The sequence below is a fragment of the Podarcis pityusensis genome (genome assembly GCF_964106645.2).
Source record: "Podarcis pityusensis genome assembly, chromosome: 5".
Lineage (NCBI taxonomy): Eukaryota > Metazoa > Chordata > Lepidosauria > Squamata > Lacertidae > Podarcis > Podarcis pityusensis.
Window position 1 is genome coordinate 57,133,146 of NC_138032.1, and position 18,522 is coordinate 57,151,667.

General features: G+C 40.8%; 1 protein-coding gene across 3 annotated transcripts in view; it reads right to left on the minus strand.

Moving 5' to 3' along the window:
* Positions 1 to 18,522, minus strand: part of ADAM12 (ADAM metallopeptidase domain 12) — a 189,566-nt gene that overhangs the window by 131,428 nt on the left and 39,616 nt on the right. For all 3 annotated transcript variants that reach the window (XM_081005209.1, XM_081005210.1, XM_081005211.1), the window contains one exon: positions 2,351 to 2,424. In XM_081005209.1, the coding sequence (XP_080861335.1) occupies positions 2,351 to 2,424 (74 nt within the window). The remainder of the gene's footprint in view (positions 1 to 2,350; positions 2,425 to 18,522) is intronic.

The window sequence follows — 18,522 nt, forward strand, 5'->3', positions numbered from 1 at the left end:
TGACACCATTACCAATATACAAGCACTGGCACCTCATTTTTATAGCACCCCCCCCCAAGCACTGGCTAAAAGTAGTTGTTTCAGTCAAATGAACACCATTACAAACACAGGTTTTTCGCCTCCATACGTCACATTTTTATATGTATACTCTAGGTGTGCAGCTTACAAATTTAACACACAAAATGGATCCAGTACAGTCATTTACTAAATCTACATACAGTAACTATACCAGATTTTGAGCTCTGTAAGTTATTTATTATAACAACTCTCTAACAGAAGTCTTCCCTTATATATTGTCTGCCACAAAACAGAGGCACACACACCATCCACTGACTAAGTGCCACCGCAGTTCTAACAGCAATGACTTCTCTTTGGGAGATATGAGGTAAGGATTAAACCTTAGTAGAGAGGACGTCTTCCCTGAATCCTTCCTCCTTTTGTTTTAGCTTATATGGTTATCTGTAATTCTTATAATGTGTACAGGATATTTCCTATTATCAAAAACATATTTGGAAGAAAATAATCATTGGGATTGGGATCTTGAGGCTTGCTAAATTAGGCTCTTAACCACATTCACCTTATCCCTCCCAAACACATAAAGGAGATACCACCAGGGAGTATATCTATCAGGATTCTACTTCTTTGGTTTTGCGTGTGAAAGTTATACACATCCTATGCTTTAGCTCAGTTGCCTCACCCATACCACAGTTGTGTACCTAGTTGGACAGAAACCATCTACACAACCTCCGACTTCTTATTACTCTATGTATATGTATGTTTACAGTTATTATGTATTAGGAGAATCAGGTTGAGAAGACTGAAACCAGCTGAACAGCTATTCTAACATATGAGACACACACACACACACACACACACACACCAAGATTGCATTACTGATAAATACTGCACACCACAGGATTTGTTGCCTAATCCAGTGCTCAACAAATAGATGGTTGGTGTGCAACTCTAGGTGGAAACAAAGGAGACACACCCAAGTCCTTTGCCATGCTCTTTGCTGATTAGCAACTTGAAAGCTCAAGATCAATACAGTACATTGCTATTCTTGGGAGGAGCGAGGCTGTAGGAAACATTTTAGCTGAACAGCTTATTATATTTCCTGCAGTTTCCCCTCAGCATTTAGAAGGTCAGGTAGGGTTACTAGGTGGTTTTATCCACTGAAAAGAGAGTGACAAACCAACGGATGATTGCCATCACAGGAGCATTTTGCCCACAGCACAGCAAGGGCCCGGCAGCGTAGAAATAAACACAGGAGATTGGTACTTGGGTTGAAATCGGCCAAATTTTACAGACTGATTACAGATGTAAGTAGGGTTTGGCCAGGCACTGGGTATGAATCTGGTATTAAGCAGCCTTCCTGCTGGTTGATAATTATGGTGGTGTCAACCCAGAGCTGAGGAGCTGCCCCTGACATGGACCAGGTGCATCAACTCCACTTGGGCCGCTACTAGGAAAAGTGCTATGGCCCTCTGGCCCCCATATGGGCCCCCAGACAGAAACACCCTTCCTGAACCCCTTCAACAGAGTACCCAATCAAATAAGGATCCAACCTAATGCCTTATCTGCCAGAGTTGTGACCTGCAGACCAGCCAATTTGTCTGCAGGGGGAAAAATCCCCCCAGGCCCAGAATACAGTGACCAAAGAAACCATAGCAAGGTCCTCACACAAGCCTGCCCCCTCACCTTGAGCCAGGCCACCTACAGCTTTGGTGGGTGCCGAATCTCCAGAGAGGGTGAACTTCATGCAACCATGCTCTTAAGTACTAGAAGGGAATGGGGCAGGTCAGCCTCTTCCCCTGTGACCAGATTTGCCCCCTGGGCCAGGGCTTTTCCCTGTGGGCTAGCATGGCTGGAAGGAGAGGCTCTGGTCATCCCCTCATGGCCACACGTGAAAATGGCAGTCATTGGACCATGCCTCAGCCATGCCACATGGCAAAAGCTGCTCCCCTGGAGTCCCAGATGAGCAGGAACTGTCACTGGGCCACAGTCTATCAAACTAAGCAGTGATAATGAAAGGAAGCAATAAAGAAATACCGTTTGTTTCAAGAAAACTGGGCTGCCTTTAACCGTGTGAATAATGGTTACAAAGGGGTGGGGGAATGAAGCAGGCTTAAAGGAATGTAGAAAGAGATATACGTAATTATACATGTACTTACCATCTTGTTTTGAACAAGAAAAAGCCTAGAAATATGGTTACATGAGGCTATTTTCTAAAGCTAGATAGCAGTCTGAGCTACAGTTCCTCATGCATTATGTAACCCATCAATTTTAACTTTGCAATCGACTCACTAACACTACTAGACTGCAAGGAATACAAATTAGAAGTACTTACTCATTTCTCTCCAGGATGATGACAAGTTGCTCACTTTCAGTTTGTATAAGAAGTTTCAGCACTGCTGGGTGAGTCTGAAAAATGAAATTGAAGACTAATTCTATTACTCCAAACAGAAAATGTAGGCACCCCTGCTCTGTGACAGGTAAAAATGTGTAAGATTGGGACCCTTTTTGTCAAGAAGATTGTGACTAGATCAGCAGGAAGATGGGGTTTAAGGTAAAGTGAACAGCAAGGAAGCATTAGTAGGATTTTGCAAAAAAAAAAAAAAATTGTATTAAAACATTGGCTAGTATCTCAACAATCTTTCATTTTCTTTGACATCTATTTTTAATTTATGCTGCCAACTGCAAATATATTTAAACACATTTATTTTATTGATTTAGTACCTCAGATAAATTAAGGTGTGTGCTTGAACTGCAGATTGATAGAATAATAACAATATATTGCTACAGGCCTCAGTATCACTGATTGACAGTGTGCCCTTAAACTATTAGCAATAATTAAGGAAATCAGAACTTGTTGCTATAATTAAAAACATTATTAGAGACAATGGGGGGGGGTCCATAAGTGTTTTAGCATTTCAAATACTAGTCCTCTTCTAGAAAGCTATGCACAAGGATTTTGCTTGGAGTAGATTTTTAAACTTTGAGGGATTATAAAAACCACGGATAAGGGATTGACGTATATATAAAATACAGTGGTACCTCGGGTTACAGACGCTTTAGGTTACAGACGCTTCAGGTTACAAACTCCATTAACCCAGAAATAGTACCTTGGGTTAAGAACTTTGCTTCAGGATGAGAACAGAAATCGCGCAGCAGCGGCGCGAGGCCCCATTAGCTAAGGTGGTACCTCAGGTTAAGAACAGTTTCATGTTAAGAACAGACCTCCAGAACGAATTAAGTTCTTAACCCAAGGTACCACTGTATATGGACCACTGCTCTTGTTCAAATCCTTGTGCAATATTCAGCTAACAAGCCCTGCTAGCAGAAGCCCATGCAAGGACGTCTGCTAGCACAAGGTCCTCCTTTTCCTTCTTCAAATTAGCAGGAGGGAGGGTTCAGGAGGATCCTCCAGAACTGAACATGAGGGGAGAAAAAGACAGATCATTCCATCGGGCAAATAGAAATGTTTGTGCTGACTAAGCAACCTGCTTAGCGCCGAGTTGAATTCTTCTCCATATGTTTGTAAACAAGGTCCCTAGATCAGGAATGGTATAGAATTCACATTTCAAGATGAAATACAGTCTTAATTTCCTGATCACCTCGTACTGGGGGTCTGGTAAGGGCATGATGTATAGAACAAAGACACAGGAGCGGAGGTATTTACCAGAAGATTTCCTGTTCAGGTCTCTCTCCTGTTAAGTTGTTTTGCCCTGCTTGTTTTGGTACATTACTCCTGTATGAATTGTACCACATGACACCCAAAGGGCTTTCCCCACAGAAGCATGTAAGAAGCTGAATTTTTTTGCTGTTCTAGTCATACTCTCCTTCTCCTTCTTGTGAGGCAACTGTATCATACACACTGGGATGGGCACAAAGAGCTTAGTCACCTAAACATTTCCCATGACCTCTTTCTTTTCCCATAGGGAAACTGCCTAATGATACTCCCACAAGGACTGGGCTCCATGACAGCTCCCCCCCCCCCCCCAGCATCAGTGCCCAGAGCAGGGAGATCTTCTTTTTCCATATTTGCTTAAGTGCCTTCCCTAGGACTTGGGTGGTGGGTGGGACAGGCAGAGCACGTTCTCTTAGGCCAGAGGCTGGTCTGGGATCCCATGAAACCTTCAGTGGGAGTAAGTTTGGGGAGAACTGCTTAAGACGTGCAAAACTTCTCACGAACTCTCAGGAAAAGATTGCTACAACCTGGCAGAACCAGAACTTTCTCAGGCACACTATTAAGAATGCCTAGACTTAAACAAACAAAAACTATGGTCACCAACATCTGGAGTAATCTATTTCATGTCAACACTGGAGATTCATAAATATCATTTTCATGCAAGAAAGCAGCTAGATTAAAGTAAGGCATTGGAATTAACTTTGCAATAACTGGATCCCTCTACCATACTAAATAAATGCTTCAGGCCAAAGCCTTGGCATCCACCAGGCACTTGGGAGTCATTGATAGCCATGAATATTTAGAGGCAATGTTGATTGCCACTTTAATATTAGGCAAATGGTTCCAAGACTTAGAAGAAATAAATACTATATAACTTGGAAAGAACAAAACAGAATTGCAACAGCTTAATGGATTCTTCCAGGTCTGAGACTCGTTCACTCATTTATTTATACAATTTATATACTGCTTAATTACACTACAGTGGTACCTCGCAAGACGAATGCCTCGCAAGACAAAAAACTCGCTAGATGAAAGGGTTTTTTGTTTTTTGAGCTGCTTCGCAAGACGATTTTCCGTATGGGCTTGCTTCGCAAGACGGAAACATCTTGCAAGTTTGTTTCCTTTTTCTTAACACCGTTAATACAGTTGCGACTTGACTTCGAGGAGCAACTCATAGAACGTGGTGTGGTAGCCTTTTTTGAGGTTTTTAAAGACTTTGGTGATTTTTGAAGCTTTTCTAAAACTTTCCCGACACCGTGCTTCGCAAGACCAAAAAAATCGCAAGACGACAAAACTCGCGGAACGAATTAATTTCGTCTTGCGAGGCACCACTGTATTCTCTAAATAGTGTACAGGAGACCCAAAACGATTAATCAAATATGAATTAACATTATAAAATCATTCTCTAAGTCTAAGACAAAACAACAACCATAAAATCAGAGTTCAGTTTAAAAGCTTGCTGGACTAAAAATGTCTTCAGGAAGTTCCAGAAGCTCATCAGGGAGAAGGTTGAGCTCAACTGGCAGTTCCATAAAATTGGGTGCAGCTCCTGGTGGAGACAAGCCATGTATCTAACATGCACACTAACAGTGATTCCCCTCACAGACTTCATGAGTGAACAGGGATATTAGGGATCAGGCATCCTGACCCCAAGTTGTTAAGGGCCTTGTAAATGACCACAAGAGTCTTGAAACTGGTCCAGCAGCATATGTGCAGGCAGGGCAATCTTTTGAGCACTAGGAATTACATGCTGGTGACAGTCTGTCCCCAATAAAACTCTAGCCACAGCATTTTCTACCAGCACATTGCAATTTTATTCCAGGAAGCTTTTAACTGAAGTTTCATGCTATAGTTTTTTAACTGATGCTAACTTTTTGTACTGTGTATTTGTAAACTGATTGGAGATTAGTGTAGCTAAGTGATATATGAATTGTTTAAATAAATAATCAAGCATGGAGGTTACCAATGCACAGATCAATATGGCCAGACTGTCCCAATCTAAAAACAGCCCGATTACGATAGTTGGTATACCAGCTGTAGCTAGTAAAAGGCATTCCTAGCCACTAGGGCTACCTGAGTCTGCACTGACAAAGATGGATCCAGAAACAGCCCCAAATTCTGATGTGTCCTTCCAGAGGGAATGCCTACTATTCTAGGGAAAGTGCATTGTGTGCTGTACTTCTCCAGAGAAAGTACATAGGGGGCAACATAAGACATGACCACCTTAGTGGTGACGTACTGATTAGCGAACATCCTTCCCCCTGCAGGGACACAGGTGGCACTGTGGTCTAAACCACCGAGCCTCTTGGGTTTGCCGATCCTAAGGTCAGCAATTCAAATCCGTGTGATGGGGTGAGCTCCCGTGGCTTTGTCCCAGCTCCAGCCAACCTAGTAGCTCGAAAGCATACCAGCCTGAGTTAGATAAATAGGTACCGCTGAGGTGGAAAGGTAAACAGTTTCCATGCGTTCTGCCACTTGTCATGGTGTTCCATGCGCCAGAAGCGGTTTCATGATGCTGGCCACATGACCTGGAAAAGCTGTCTGCAGACAAACGCTAGCTCTCTCGGCCTAAAAGCAGAGATGAGTGCCACACCCCATAGTCGAATTCAACTGGACTTCACTGTCCGGGGGTCCTTTACCTTTACCTTTTTACCTTCCCTCTAAGATACAACTGGCACCAGCATTACTGGCATTGCCAGGTTAAAATACATCTGTTTGCTGTTGGATGTTAGTCCACTCCTGTTTGTTGGTTGGTTGGTTGGTTGGTTGGTTGGTTGGTTAAATGTTTTAATTCATATAATCATGCCTGCTCTTATCGTTTATTTTAAATACTACTCTAACATGTTGTGGCACAATCCAGTTAACAACAGGTTAAAAATCTCTCAATAAAAAATAATAAAAGATGCAAAACGAAGAGTATGGTTATTCATGAGTCCTTAAGAAATCTTCATTGTCAGGCAATTATTATTAGGTTCTATTTAAAAACCTGTTTATATAATTACATACTCTCAATAGAGGAGGCAAACCATCTTTGATGACAGTACATTATTTTGAAGTATATTTACCTTTTCAGGTATTAGATGTGTTTCTACAAGCTCAGCAACAACAGAGGTCATTCTGAAGATCAAGAGCTTGAGTATATATGCTGGTTTTAGAGGCACCACGTAAATCATTGTGATCAGCCATTTCAAGCAGGGCAGCTTAGGAAGCTGGTTATCTGCTGTGTTTTAGAAGTGTGGCTAATTCCCCACTGCTGAAATTATTGTTGTAACAAAATGCAAAGGGGTTGGTATCATAAATTAAGAACTAATAAGCCACTTTTTAGTTGCAGCAGATGCTATTACTGCCAGGCACTGTAAGAACTTCTGTATTACTATACTGGAATCTTAGTATAAAAAGGTCTGGCAAGTAGCACCTCCAGAAAAACTTATGACTATAATGAAAATATTAAGGGGTTAAAGTAAATGAAAGGCTTTTAAAATAACCTGATGGTACTTGATTGACTACAACAATACAAGAGAAGGGGAAGGCCACCTTCCCCTGAGTGAGTATGCACATTTATTGACTTTGCAAATATATATTCATATTAAATATTTGATTTCTATACCACTTAATATATTTAAAATATATCTAAGTGGTGTTCAAAAAAAGAAAACATCAATGCAGCAGAGACATATGGATAAGAAATGTACGGTATCTGTATAGATTTATTACCTGTTTGTGTATGTATTTTGCTTAAACTTATTTTTAAAAAATAATAATTCAGCATTTCCAAGTAGGTCTGCAGAAAATATTTCTATTTGCTTTTTGCAAAATGGGACAACCTCAGTTTTAAATATACCCTGCCAAAAACATGCGCTAAACTTGGTAAAATGCTGTATTTTCTGCACAAATGTTCTGCATAGAACATGCAGAAGATCTTACATCTCTCCCAAGAGAGCTCAAGGAATGTTTGTTCATGCTTATTTTAGCCACAAATTACATAGGTTCCATTTGCGTATAATAGTAAGCCATAGTTAGAAACAAAGTGCCTCTCCCTCTCTCACATAGTTAGCATCAGACTAGGAAGGTTTAAATTCCCGCCCCCTGTCCCACTAGCCACCCTTTCATGGACCTGCTGCTTAGAGGGGTAGGGTGAGGAGGCTGCAGTGGCTAGTTACACTTTTATAAACACAGCAACATTGATGGTGTTTATGCAATTTATGTCACATCTTGTACGACACTAAGAGAGTACAACTTCCCCATTAACTTCTAGGTGGCAATAGTTCACAAAAGACGTTCCTTCGATCTTTACAGGCTATTTCCTGCTATTTAAAGCTGCATGTCTTTTTTCTTCTTCTACAGAGCTTTCCCCACAAAAACTCACTCTTTAAAGTTCAATCAAAGCAAACATCAATCCCCGGAAAACCTAAATTGATGTTTGCTCCAATTGAGCACCAAAAAGCGGGTTTTTGTGGTGAAAGCTACAGGGCAAAAGGGGGGGCATTGGGGGAAGCTTGGACATGACACTTTAAAGCATGGACCTTTACCTGGAAAGAGAGGGGCAAAAGATAGGTGTTGATAAGCCCAAATTCTCAGTATCTTACCCTGATCAAGAAAAGAATGGCAGAGACACAGAAACAAATGTAGAAGGGTCTGAAGCTGGAAAGCAGTAACTGATTCAGCTATTTTTTGGAAAAGAAGAAGTCTGGGAATTGAGCAGTATGTGATTGTCCTGAGTAGAGTCCAAGCAACTGAAGCCTTGAGTTTAGCAACATCTTCTCCTTTAGGGACATATTTGTTATTGCAGCAACAAAGAATTCAGTTTCTTTTGACTAATTATTACCAACCTGGCAGAATGGGCATACATCCACTATTAACTGGGAACTTACTTTTATGTTGTGAACCACCCTGTTATCTTCAGACGAAGGACTGTGCACAAATTTAATAAATAAATAAAACCCACCTAACTGTATCATCTGCATCAGTGGGACACTAAAATGCAACTAAATTCTGTAACAAGTATAATTCAACGTGGATGTTTATTTCTGTGCATAACAGATCTGCACTAAACAAAGCAATGGATAGAATAGAATCTGGTTGGACTCAGAGACATCAATTGGCCTTTTCTTGTAGGGAACATGTTCCATACCCCTAAAACTGTGGCCTTTTCTTGCACCTTTTAAAGCTGTACTATTTCCTTTTTTGAGACAAGCAACAAGAACTATACAGTGCATTCCAAATATGGATGAACCACAGATCTATATCTTTATGATCATGGCCATTTTATTTTCAGTCACTTAGGCTATTTATTAACAATCCCTAGCATGGATTTTGTCTTTTTCAGCAGGAGCACACATTGAGTAGAGGTTCAATTTAAGGTACTGGTATTAATCTTTAAAGTCCTAAACGGTTTGGGACCAGGATATTTGAATGACTAACCGCACCCATATGAATCTGTCAGATATTTGAGATCAGCCTCTAAGGTCCTTTTCTCTGGTCCATTAGCATTAAAGACTTTCTTGTTTAAATCCACATTTGGGTAATTGCATCGTACTGGGCTTTAATTAATGTTTTTTTTCTGCAGCTGCTAATTGTAATGTTTGATGTGTCTGTTCTTTAATAACTTGGCATTTTAGTATATTGTTATTTGTCAGTGATTGTGACGTGAGACCTTTTGTGAGGGAAGATAAACTGAAAAGCCGGCCAAAAAACAATTAAAATTTAAAAAAACCTGATCTATCCACCACAATCCCAAGTTTCTAGTTAGTTGCTGTTATTCCTTACAAAGTTCAGTTCTTAATTAGAAAGGGTTCTTATAGCCCTGTCTGTATTAATTCAGTTGATTTCTTAAAATCTCAGCATCAGAAAAGCTGATTGGAACCAATTTGTACTGTGCCCTCGGAATAATAAGAATGAAATAATAAGGATTTGAAGAGATCATAGATATCCAGATTCTAATCCAAGCTGAATTTATTTCGAAAGTCCTGAAGGGGTAATAACAGATAGGTTTCCTCCCTGAATGAACTCTCAAGGTCAGACAGCTTAATTCATCATCTGTTGATTACTTGGCTTTTATTCACCTAATATTATTCTCTCCTTCTGGAATCTCACCCTTAACTCCAAGCCAGTTACTATGTTCTATTACACAGGTTTCATGCCAAGATCACTTAGCACAGATTTCAAGCTCTCTAAATATCTCTCTGTAAAATGTAACCAAGACGAATTTCTTTTTTTTTTTTTTTTTTTGCTAACTGTTACACTTTTGTGTGAGGTAATGGAATTTAGGCCAAAGTAAAGAGCCAGCAGCTAACTTTCTTTTCTTTTAAATTTCCATTGTCTTTCATGATCTTTTAAAGATAAATTGACTAAGTAGAAAAATAGATGAAGTATTGTTTAAAAAAAATGATGGGAGACATTTCACCCCTGATCTCAGCATATATACTGAATAATGCAAAAAACATTTCAAGGCTGTATTTCCAAGGCACATTAATTATTTTTATGTGTGGTAAATGGTCGTCTACTAGAAATGTTGATTTTTGACAAATGTATTAGTAAATTAAAATACAGGCACATTCAGTTGGCTTAATAAGAGTAATGTAACTTTTTGAGTAATTGGAACAACTTCTATGCATTTCATGGACAAAATAAAAGCACCCTGCAAGAGAAAACAATGGAGTCTTGTGAACATAAATTATGAATATTTATTCATGTGTATTGTCTATTGCTTTAAAATATTATAGTGCATAAAAGTTCTTTGCCTTTAAAAAAAAAAAGACAGAGATTACTGTTGATTTACATCAACACAAGTGAGAATTTCTTTCTTACAGTTTTCATATTTAAAATGGAAAATCCTAGATCAGGGTTATATGTAAACTTTATTGTAGAAAGAAGCTTCCAGTCCACATTGGATGATATTCAGTGTCAAGTCATTCCCATTGAAATCAATGTCCATTAATTAAGGCCAATAATTTGTTGGCTACAGCCTGTTGTTAACCACGAGACCAGGTTCAAACAACATAAGAAGCCAAATATTGGCTTAGTTCATCACTTGATGGCTGCAACATCATGCGATATTCTGCATATGCAAGACCACTAAGGCTGAGCCAAATTGGGGGGGTGGAGGTGGGCACAATTTGCAACCTCCTTGTGAAATGCACTTTTTCAGTGATTTTTTCAACAGACACAAAAAGATGGACACAGGTATCTAAGCATACATTCAGATTCAAATGTTGCCCACAGCATATTACCAAGTAGCAAGTGCTTTACAACCATGCTTCCGTTCGTCAGTTTTCTTCAGCTTGTAACACTGTAGCTGAATCTGATCAACTATGTGATGTCATTTTTTACTATAGAAAGAATGTGTATTTAACAAAAAAGGGGAAGAAAAACTGCAACTGAGGCCGTGAACTAGCATTATAGGAAGGCAGTGGACTTCCCCAAAGCTCATTTTTGCAGCAAGATGTCACACTGAATATACAACATTGACCTACAAACCACCACCCAAATACTGCCTATATCATTTTACAAGCCTTCAAATCCTTTTTCTGGATATACTTTGACTTGCAGCTGAATGCATTATGAAATACTGCATAATTTAGCTACATGTTTGAATAAGCACTTGGCTAGGCTAGCTGCTAGTTGTTATTTTTACCACTCAGTTATCCCATTTCAGCTGGGGATTGCCACATTTTTTCAGAGCCTTGCTTCAGCGAAAACGCTGGCCTACAAAAACTCAAATGTTCAGATATTTATCTTTTATTTCCGCATCCCCTTCTTTACTTTTGCATTATGCATGCTGATAGCCGCTGAAGCCCAGTATAAACATAACAAACATCTTGCCTATCAAGTTGTTATATAGCTCTGCATCTTTCACACACACACATTACATTAACAGCAGATTTTCAAATGTTTCTCTAAGGCAGGCAAGAAATGCATTTGCCAATTCCCATCCACCTCCAATTGAACTTCCATTTTAAATGAAAATTAAAGGGGGAGATTCAATTAGCCATCATTCTTCAAGAGTTTCAAAGTACATTTAAGGAAGGTTGGATAGTGCTTAGAAAAGGGAAATGTTTCACGGTTTCAGCTCTCCCTTTAATATATTGATAAACCATTAAGATGAACATTATAAATGAAAACTGATTTGGGAAACACACACGTGAGAAGAAGACATAGAAAAATAGGAATTGCTTATCTGAAACGACTTTGTTTTGGAAATTTTTGCACTACAACTTTCTTCCTTTGTCAAGACCTATCTGTGGTCTCAAATTCAATAATTCATTAGGTTCCTTGAATTGTTCTATATTTCTCAATACATTGTGAGCAGAAGAGCAAATGTTCAAGGAAGGAGGAAATGCTGCCCCATCTTATTTGCACACACACACACAATCCACTATATAGAGTTCTCTTTTTTAAAAAAAGAAAAAGAAAATCAGAGTATGAAAATGAGTTGTCCTTGAGGCCTGGTGGAAAACCCTTTGCACACAAATTGTTTCAGTCTTTGTCCCTAAAGTTGTCATATCAGCTTCCAACATGCACTTTAGCTCCTGGGCAGCAGAGCTGCTGCTTGTCTCTCAGGGTAGGCAGCTGTTCAGGGAGAGAATGGAAACTAGATCTGCCATCTATTTTGTTGTACTTGAATTACGGGGGCTTCAGTACTGCCAGTGGCTGTTCTTGCCACACTCTAATCTGTTTGCCTTGGAGTGGAGATGTAGAGAGCTGCCATCCCTACCCCCCCCCGAAAGAGAGAGAGATCGATCCTCAATGCTGTCAGTTTCCTGATATATCAAAAGCTATCCTCAGCACTTTCAAATGGCTCCAGTCACACTTCAACCCTGCACATGGTTAATCGGACGGAATAGAAAATGCCAAAAAAGAGCTTTACAGATGCCAACTGTTTGCTGTCAATGTCTCCAAGAGACAAAATAAATATGGTTTCAGAGCCAAAAGGATGGCAGGGGTGGTCACCAAGATGGCACCTGCTTGTCTACATGAATGGTCTCAGTCAGTGTTTTTTTTTCTTTCTAGAAAAGAGGTGCCAGTATTCAGCACACAAGGGAAGGCTCTCGTATCCTGCCAGAGCATTGCACCTCCCTCACTAATCCGGGCAGAAGCTTCCTGGCCTTTGGGAAGGTGGTGCAAAGCTCTGATTTAGGGGAAGAGTGTGTGCACAGAGTTGCCGGTAATGTGTACCAGCGCGTACTGCCAGAAAAAAGCACTGGTCTCAGTACGTAACCCTCAAAACTATAAAACGCACAAGAGATCGTTTGGTCTTCCTGCTCAACTCCTGTTTACACCAGCTTGGCCTCTCTTAACTGAACACCTCCACCCCAACTGAAGCATTCCAACATTTCACTGGATGCTAGGATTGAGCATGCACCTTCTCTTCTTTTCAGAACAGAGTACAGATGCAAATATCTTCCCTCCTGAATACAAGTGCAGTGATGAAAGGTGTAGGTGCTTTTTTCCACCGATGAGAGTGGCTGATGGTGGGGTTGTGGGCTCCCATATTAGGTGGTGGTCACATCTCTCTTTTTTTATCTTTTTGACGTGGCTTTGACTTTGTGCTTTGCCACACACACACACACACACACACACACACCACAGACTGCCATTTTGTGACTGTGTCCATGGCACACTGTCTAAATTCAAATGTGCCTACTGGAGGTTGGAGACCCTCGATATAAGGAAATGCAAAATAAGATTATCTTTCCTGAGCAAGTATAGTAGCTCTGTTGCAGTTCAAAACAATGAAATTCCCTGCTGCTATCCTAAAAGACAAAGCGAGGGGAAGGGATGCATATGAAAAAGGCTGACATGTCTTCATGTTGAGAAATCTCTTGCATGATTGGGTTTGTTTGTGATGGCCTCCATCTGTACTGCAACTGCTCCTCAGCAGGAGAGTATTTTAAAATATATAATGGAATGCCCAAGCATTGACTCTAGATGGTTCTATTACATTCAGTTGTAGCAGACATTGTTAGACATTCATTGGTAGCACATCCTACAAAACACATGTAAGTGTATATAACATGCAAATTCAGGATGATCGAATAATGATTTCTGTCCTGCAGAAACACCAGCAACTTAAGCATTTTATTTCTTATTAGAAAAAGCAGCATCTCTAAATGGCACTTATGAAGCAGCACCTGATTGGCTCCAATGTCACAAGGGGCCTGTGCGGTCAAAGCCTCTCTGGCTTCCATTTGTGTGCCCACGCAGAGGAATTGTGCAGCCCAGTTGGGGAAATCCCAGGGAAGCAATAAGACTCAAGTATTTGGATTTGGATGCAGGTGGTGCTGTGGTCTAAACCACAGAGCCTAGGGCTTGCCGATCAGAAGGTCAGTGGTTCGAATTGGACTGGACCTAACTGTCAGGGGTCCCTTTACCTTTTTATTTGGATTGAAATAGGCAACAACTTTTTTGATTGCACCCCATTGTGTCTGCAAACCAGCATACCCCAAGAATTTTTAGCTAAGTGGCCTTGGCTTAGCTGCAGTGTCATGGAGAAGTTGTGCAGCCTTGAGACAGGTTACTGACGGCAAAGAAAACTTGGAATCCAGATAATTTTAATTCTAGGAGTAAAAACAAGATATAAAAGCATTGCATAGAAACCTAGGGTTTGCAAAATTATCATTTTGATGTCCAAATTTGCTAAGCAGTTTTAGAGCCTTTTAGGAAAACTGAGGCATATGGTCTTTGTAGCTTCTGATGATATGTAATTATAAACGAGCTTCATTTAGCAGAAAAGGGAAAATGGGCCAAACACGTTGGCATCCTTCAGTTTCATACTTAAGAAGTTGTGCTTTATAGGTTACGCCAGAGACACAAAATAGCATTTAGTGAAAATATCCAAAACACTCACTACCTATCACATAATATTTCCACTACTTCAAGGCAATGCAAGTTTGCTGTTCGCCACAGCTCCAACAAAACCAAGATGCAGATAGCAACATGCTGCAGAATTCCTAGCAAACAAGCTCAGGGACAGAATATCTCTCCAAGTGAGCATTTCAAATTAAACCCAAATAAGAAGCCCTCCATGTCTCGGCTCACTGCTAATTGAAAATAAAACAGTTAAGCAACATAGTCTGTGTGATCTACCAGAAGGATTTTATAGCCCAGATGTCCCAAAATGTGTTTTGAATTACCTCTTGCTCATTGTAAACAGTTAAATCGTCATTGTAGAATTTTGTATATTTATGAGGCAGCATATTACAAGTCTTTTTACCTCCCGAAGAGCTTTTGAAGTTTGGATTTGTTTTGCCATCAGGCAAGTGATACAAATAATGGATGTGCATTTTATTGTTACATGCAAATTATTTTTGTCTTACACTGCTAGACGTAAATCAAGATGTACTTGCAAAGCAAATTTCAAACTCTTTCCAGTGATTAAATATGACCTAAGTCTTGTTCATTATAGTGGTATAGGTGGTCTGGCATAAAAGAATACTAGAGGGGGAAAAGCCATGCAAAAATGCCATGTAGACAGAGGATTCACTCCACACACACCCCACATGCCCCAATATCAATAGCGTAAAAGATTTTGTAGATGCTGCTCCCAGAGATTTAGAGAAATAAATCTTTACAGCATTCATGCCTTAATCTCATAGTACACACCGTAGATCCTTCCCAGGCACTATTTCATTCCTATAATTCACAGAACCATGTTTTCATGCAATGATTGCAACTGATTATATGGTAGCCTGGAACTCAGGACCATCCAATAAAGCTGAATTGTGGAAGATCCAGGGCAGATAAAAGAAAGTACAGTGGTGCCCCGCAAGACGAATGCCTCGCAAGACGAAAAACTCGCTAGACGAAAGGGTTTTTCGTTTTTTGAGCTGCTTCGCAAGACGAATTTCCCTATGGGCTTGCTTTGCAAGACGAAAACGTCTTGCAAGTTTGTTTCCTTTTTCTTAACAGCGTTAATACAGTTGCGACTTGACTTCGAGGAGCAACTCATAGAACGCGGTGTGGTAGCCCTTTTTGAGGTTTTTGAAGACTTTGGTGATTTTTGAAGCTTTTCCAAAACTTCTTTTGCAGCCATTTGGTAAGTTAAACTTTTAAAACTTTTTTGGGGGTTTTTGGATTTTGGGTTGGGGTGTTTGGAATTCAAGGACTTGGTGTTGGGGGGGGGGTTGCAAGAATCTGGAAGCTTGTGTGGTTTTTTTCTGCATTTTTATGATTTTCTGTGAACATTGGGCCACTCTGCTGTTCTTTAAAAAAAATTCTGGATTTGAATTTCTGTGTGGTGGGTGGCTGGGGGAACAGTTGAGGAGGGGGTTCTTCAGCAAGAAGCAAAGAGTGGAAGAGGAACCTTCTTCGAGTTGTCCCCCAGAGTCTTAGAAAATGTACTGTACACTTTGTTGATTTTTAAATGTTTTTCTGTCATGTTTAGAAACTTAATTTATTGTTCCTTCAATTTTTGAAATGCTCTTTACAGTATGTGTGACTTTAAAGAGCACTTAATAAACTCTTGTTGTACCAAATTTGGCTTTGTTTGGACTTTTTTTGACCATAGGAACGCATTAATTGAATTTAAATGCATTCCTATGGGATTTCGTGCTTCGCAAGACGAAAAATTCGCTACACGAAAAAACTCACGGAACGAATTAATTTCGTCTTGCGAGGCACCACTGTACCGTATTTTTCGCTCTATAACACGCACCCGACCATAACACGCACATAGTTTTTAGAGGAGGAAAATCGGTAGGCATGCCACCCGTAGGCATTCCCTCCATAACACGCACAGACATTTCCCCTTACTTTTTAGGAGGAAAAAAGTGAGTGTTATGGTGCAAAAAATACGGTACTTCTTCAAACTCTGCACAGTTAAATTACGGAATTCACTCTCATAGGATGTGTAGTGATGGCCACTGGTTTGGGTCACTATAAAAGTGGGTTAAAGGTAAAGGGACCCCTGACCATTAGGTCCAGTTGTGACTGACTCTGGGGTTGCGGCGCTCATCTCGCTTTATTGGCCGAGGGAGCCGGCGTACAGCTTCCGGGTCATGTGGCCAGCATGACTAAGCCGCTTCTAGCGAACCAGAGCAGTGCACGGAAACACCGTTTACCTTCCCGCCGGAGCGCTACCTATTTACCTGCTTGCACTTTGGCATGCTTTCAAACTGCTAGGTTGGCAGGAGCAGGGACCGAGCAATGGGAGCTCACCCCGTCACGGGGATTCAAACCGCCGACCTTCTGATCGTGGTTTAACCCACAGCGCCACCTGTGTCCCAAAAGTGGGTTAGACACTTTTAAATTCATGGAGACAATTCATGGAAAATAAGGCTACCAATAAGTACTAGCCACAATGGCTACCTCCACTGTCAGAGGCAGTATGCATCTTAATACCAGTTGGCAGGAATCACTGATGCACTCAGGATCTACTCGTGGGCTTCTCATAAGCATCCGGTTGGCCACTGTGAGGAGAAGATGCTGGACTATATGACCCATTGGCCCGATCCAGCTGGTTCTTCTTGTGTTCTTACATTCTGTGTTTCCTCAACCCCTCATTGAACAAATTATCACTACATTAGAGTGCTGGTGATTGTTTATTTCATAGAAACATAGAATAGTAGAGTTGGAAGGGACCCGAGGGTCATATGGTCCAACTCTCTGCAATGCAGGAATCTCAACCAAAACATATATGACAGGTGGTCATGCAACCTATGCTGAAAAACCTCCAAGGAAGGAGAGTCCACCAGGCTACTTCAGCACAGCAACTACCAGATATGAAAGACCACCACTCTGCAGAGACCAGGATGGTCACTCGTATTCCCCACCCCACAAACAGCCCTGACCCTCCACAAACCCAAAACTGTTACTCATTCAAATGGAAGCTGCCATTGCATCTAAAAAAAACAACTAGTTTCTAGGATCATAGACTAATTTTAAGTATGTATCTTCATATCTAAAATCAAATTTTCAGTTCATGCAACATGGAAAATTATACTGTAGAGCAACGGCTTTTAAACTGTGTTCTAGAAAGTCCTGGGTTTACACTTAAAGCACACACAATGTTATTTTTCTAGAAAAATATGAATGCCTCTCTTGTTTTCTTATAATGGCAATGGTGCCCAGCTGAGTGGTGCTAGAACTGAGTTCCGGTGAGTTTCTGCTGAAAAAAAGCCCTGGGCACACTGCAGATTTCTCATTGAGAAGAACATTAACAGTGAGCAATCTTCTCTGAAAGGCAACTTGCCTCCAACTATTAAACTTAGTGTGCAGATCCAAGGGAAGATTGGGTGTGTTCTAGTTCATATTCTCTGATTATATAGATCAACAGTTGACTGAGATGTGAGCTCAGGGGAAAAGGTGGTAGTATATACTGCTGATCAATATACACCACTTCCATTTGTTCTGAAAGGGGAGAGCACTTTTAAAAGCCAGAAGTGGGATTTGTGTTTCCTAGAGGAAAGGCCTGGGAGCAAGGTGGCCTGAAGCCGAAATGCAGGGAAGTATAGCAGCACTCCTTGAGCTACTTGAGCGGATGCAACAGCAATAAAGCCAGCAGCAGAGTGAGCAGCTTGAGGGAATGGAGCAATGGCAGAACCAGCAATTTGAGCAGATGCCCCAGTAGCAGCACCAGCAACAGATGGAGCAGCTAAAGCAAATGAACCAATGACTGAGCCAGCAAGTTTGATAAAATGGACCAGCTGCTGACAGTGTGTGAGAGAAGCCTCCATGGAGAGGAAAAGGTGATCCAAATGCAAGGTGAGAGTCCTGCTCCATGAGATGCTTACAAGGGGCTAAAAGTGACCCAGGACCCCTGGAATCTCGCACAGTTCAGAGACTGGGGTGGCGTGCAACAATATATACCCAGGACATCCATGGGAGACCTCATC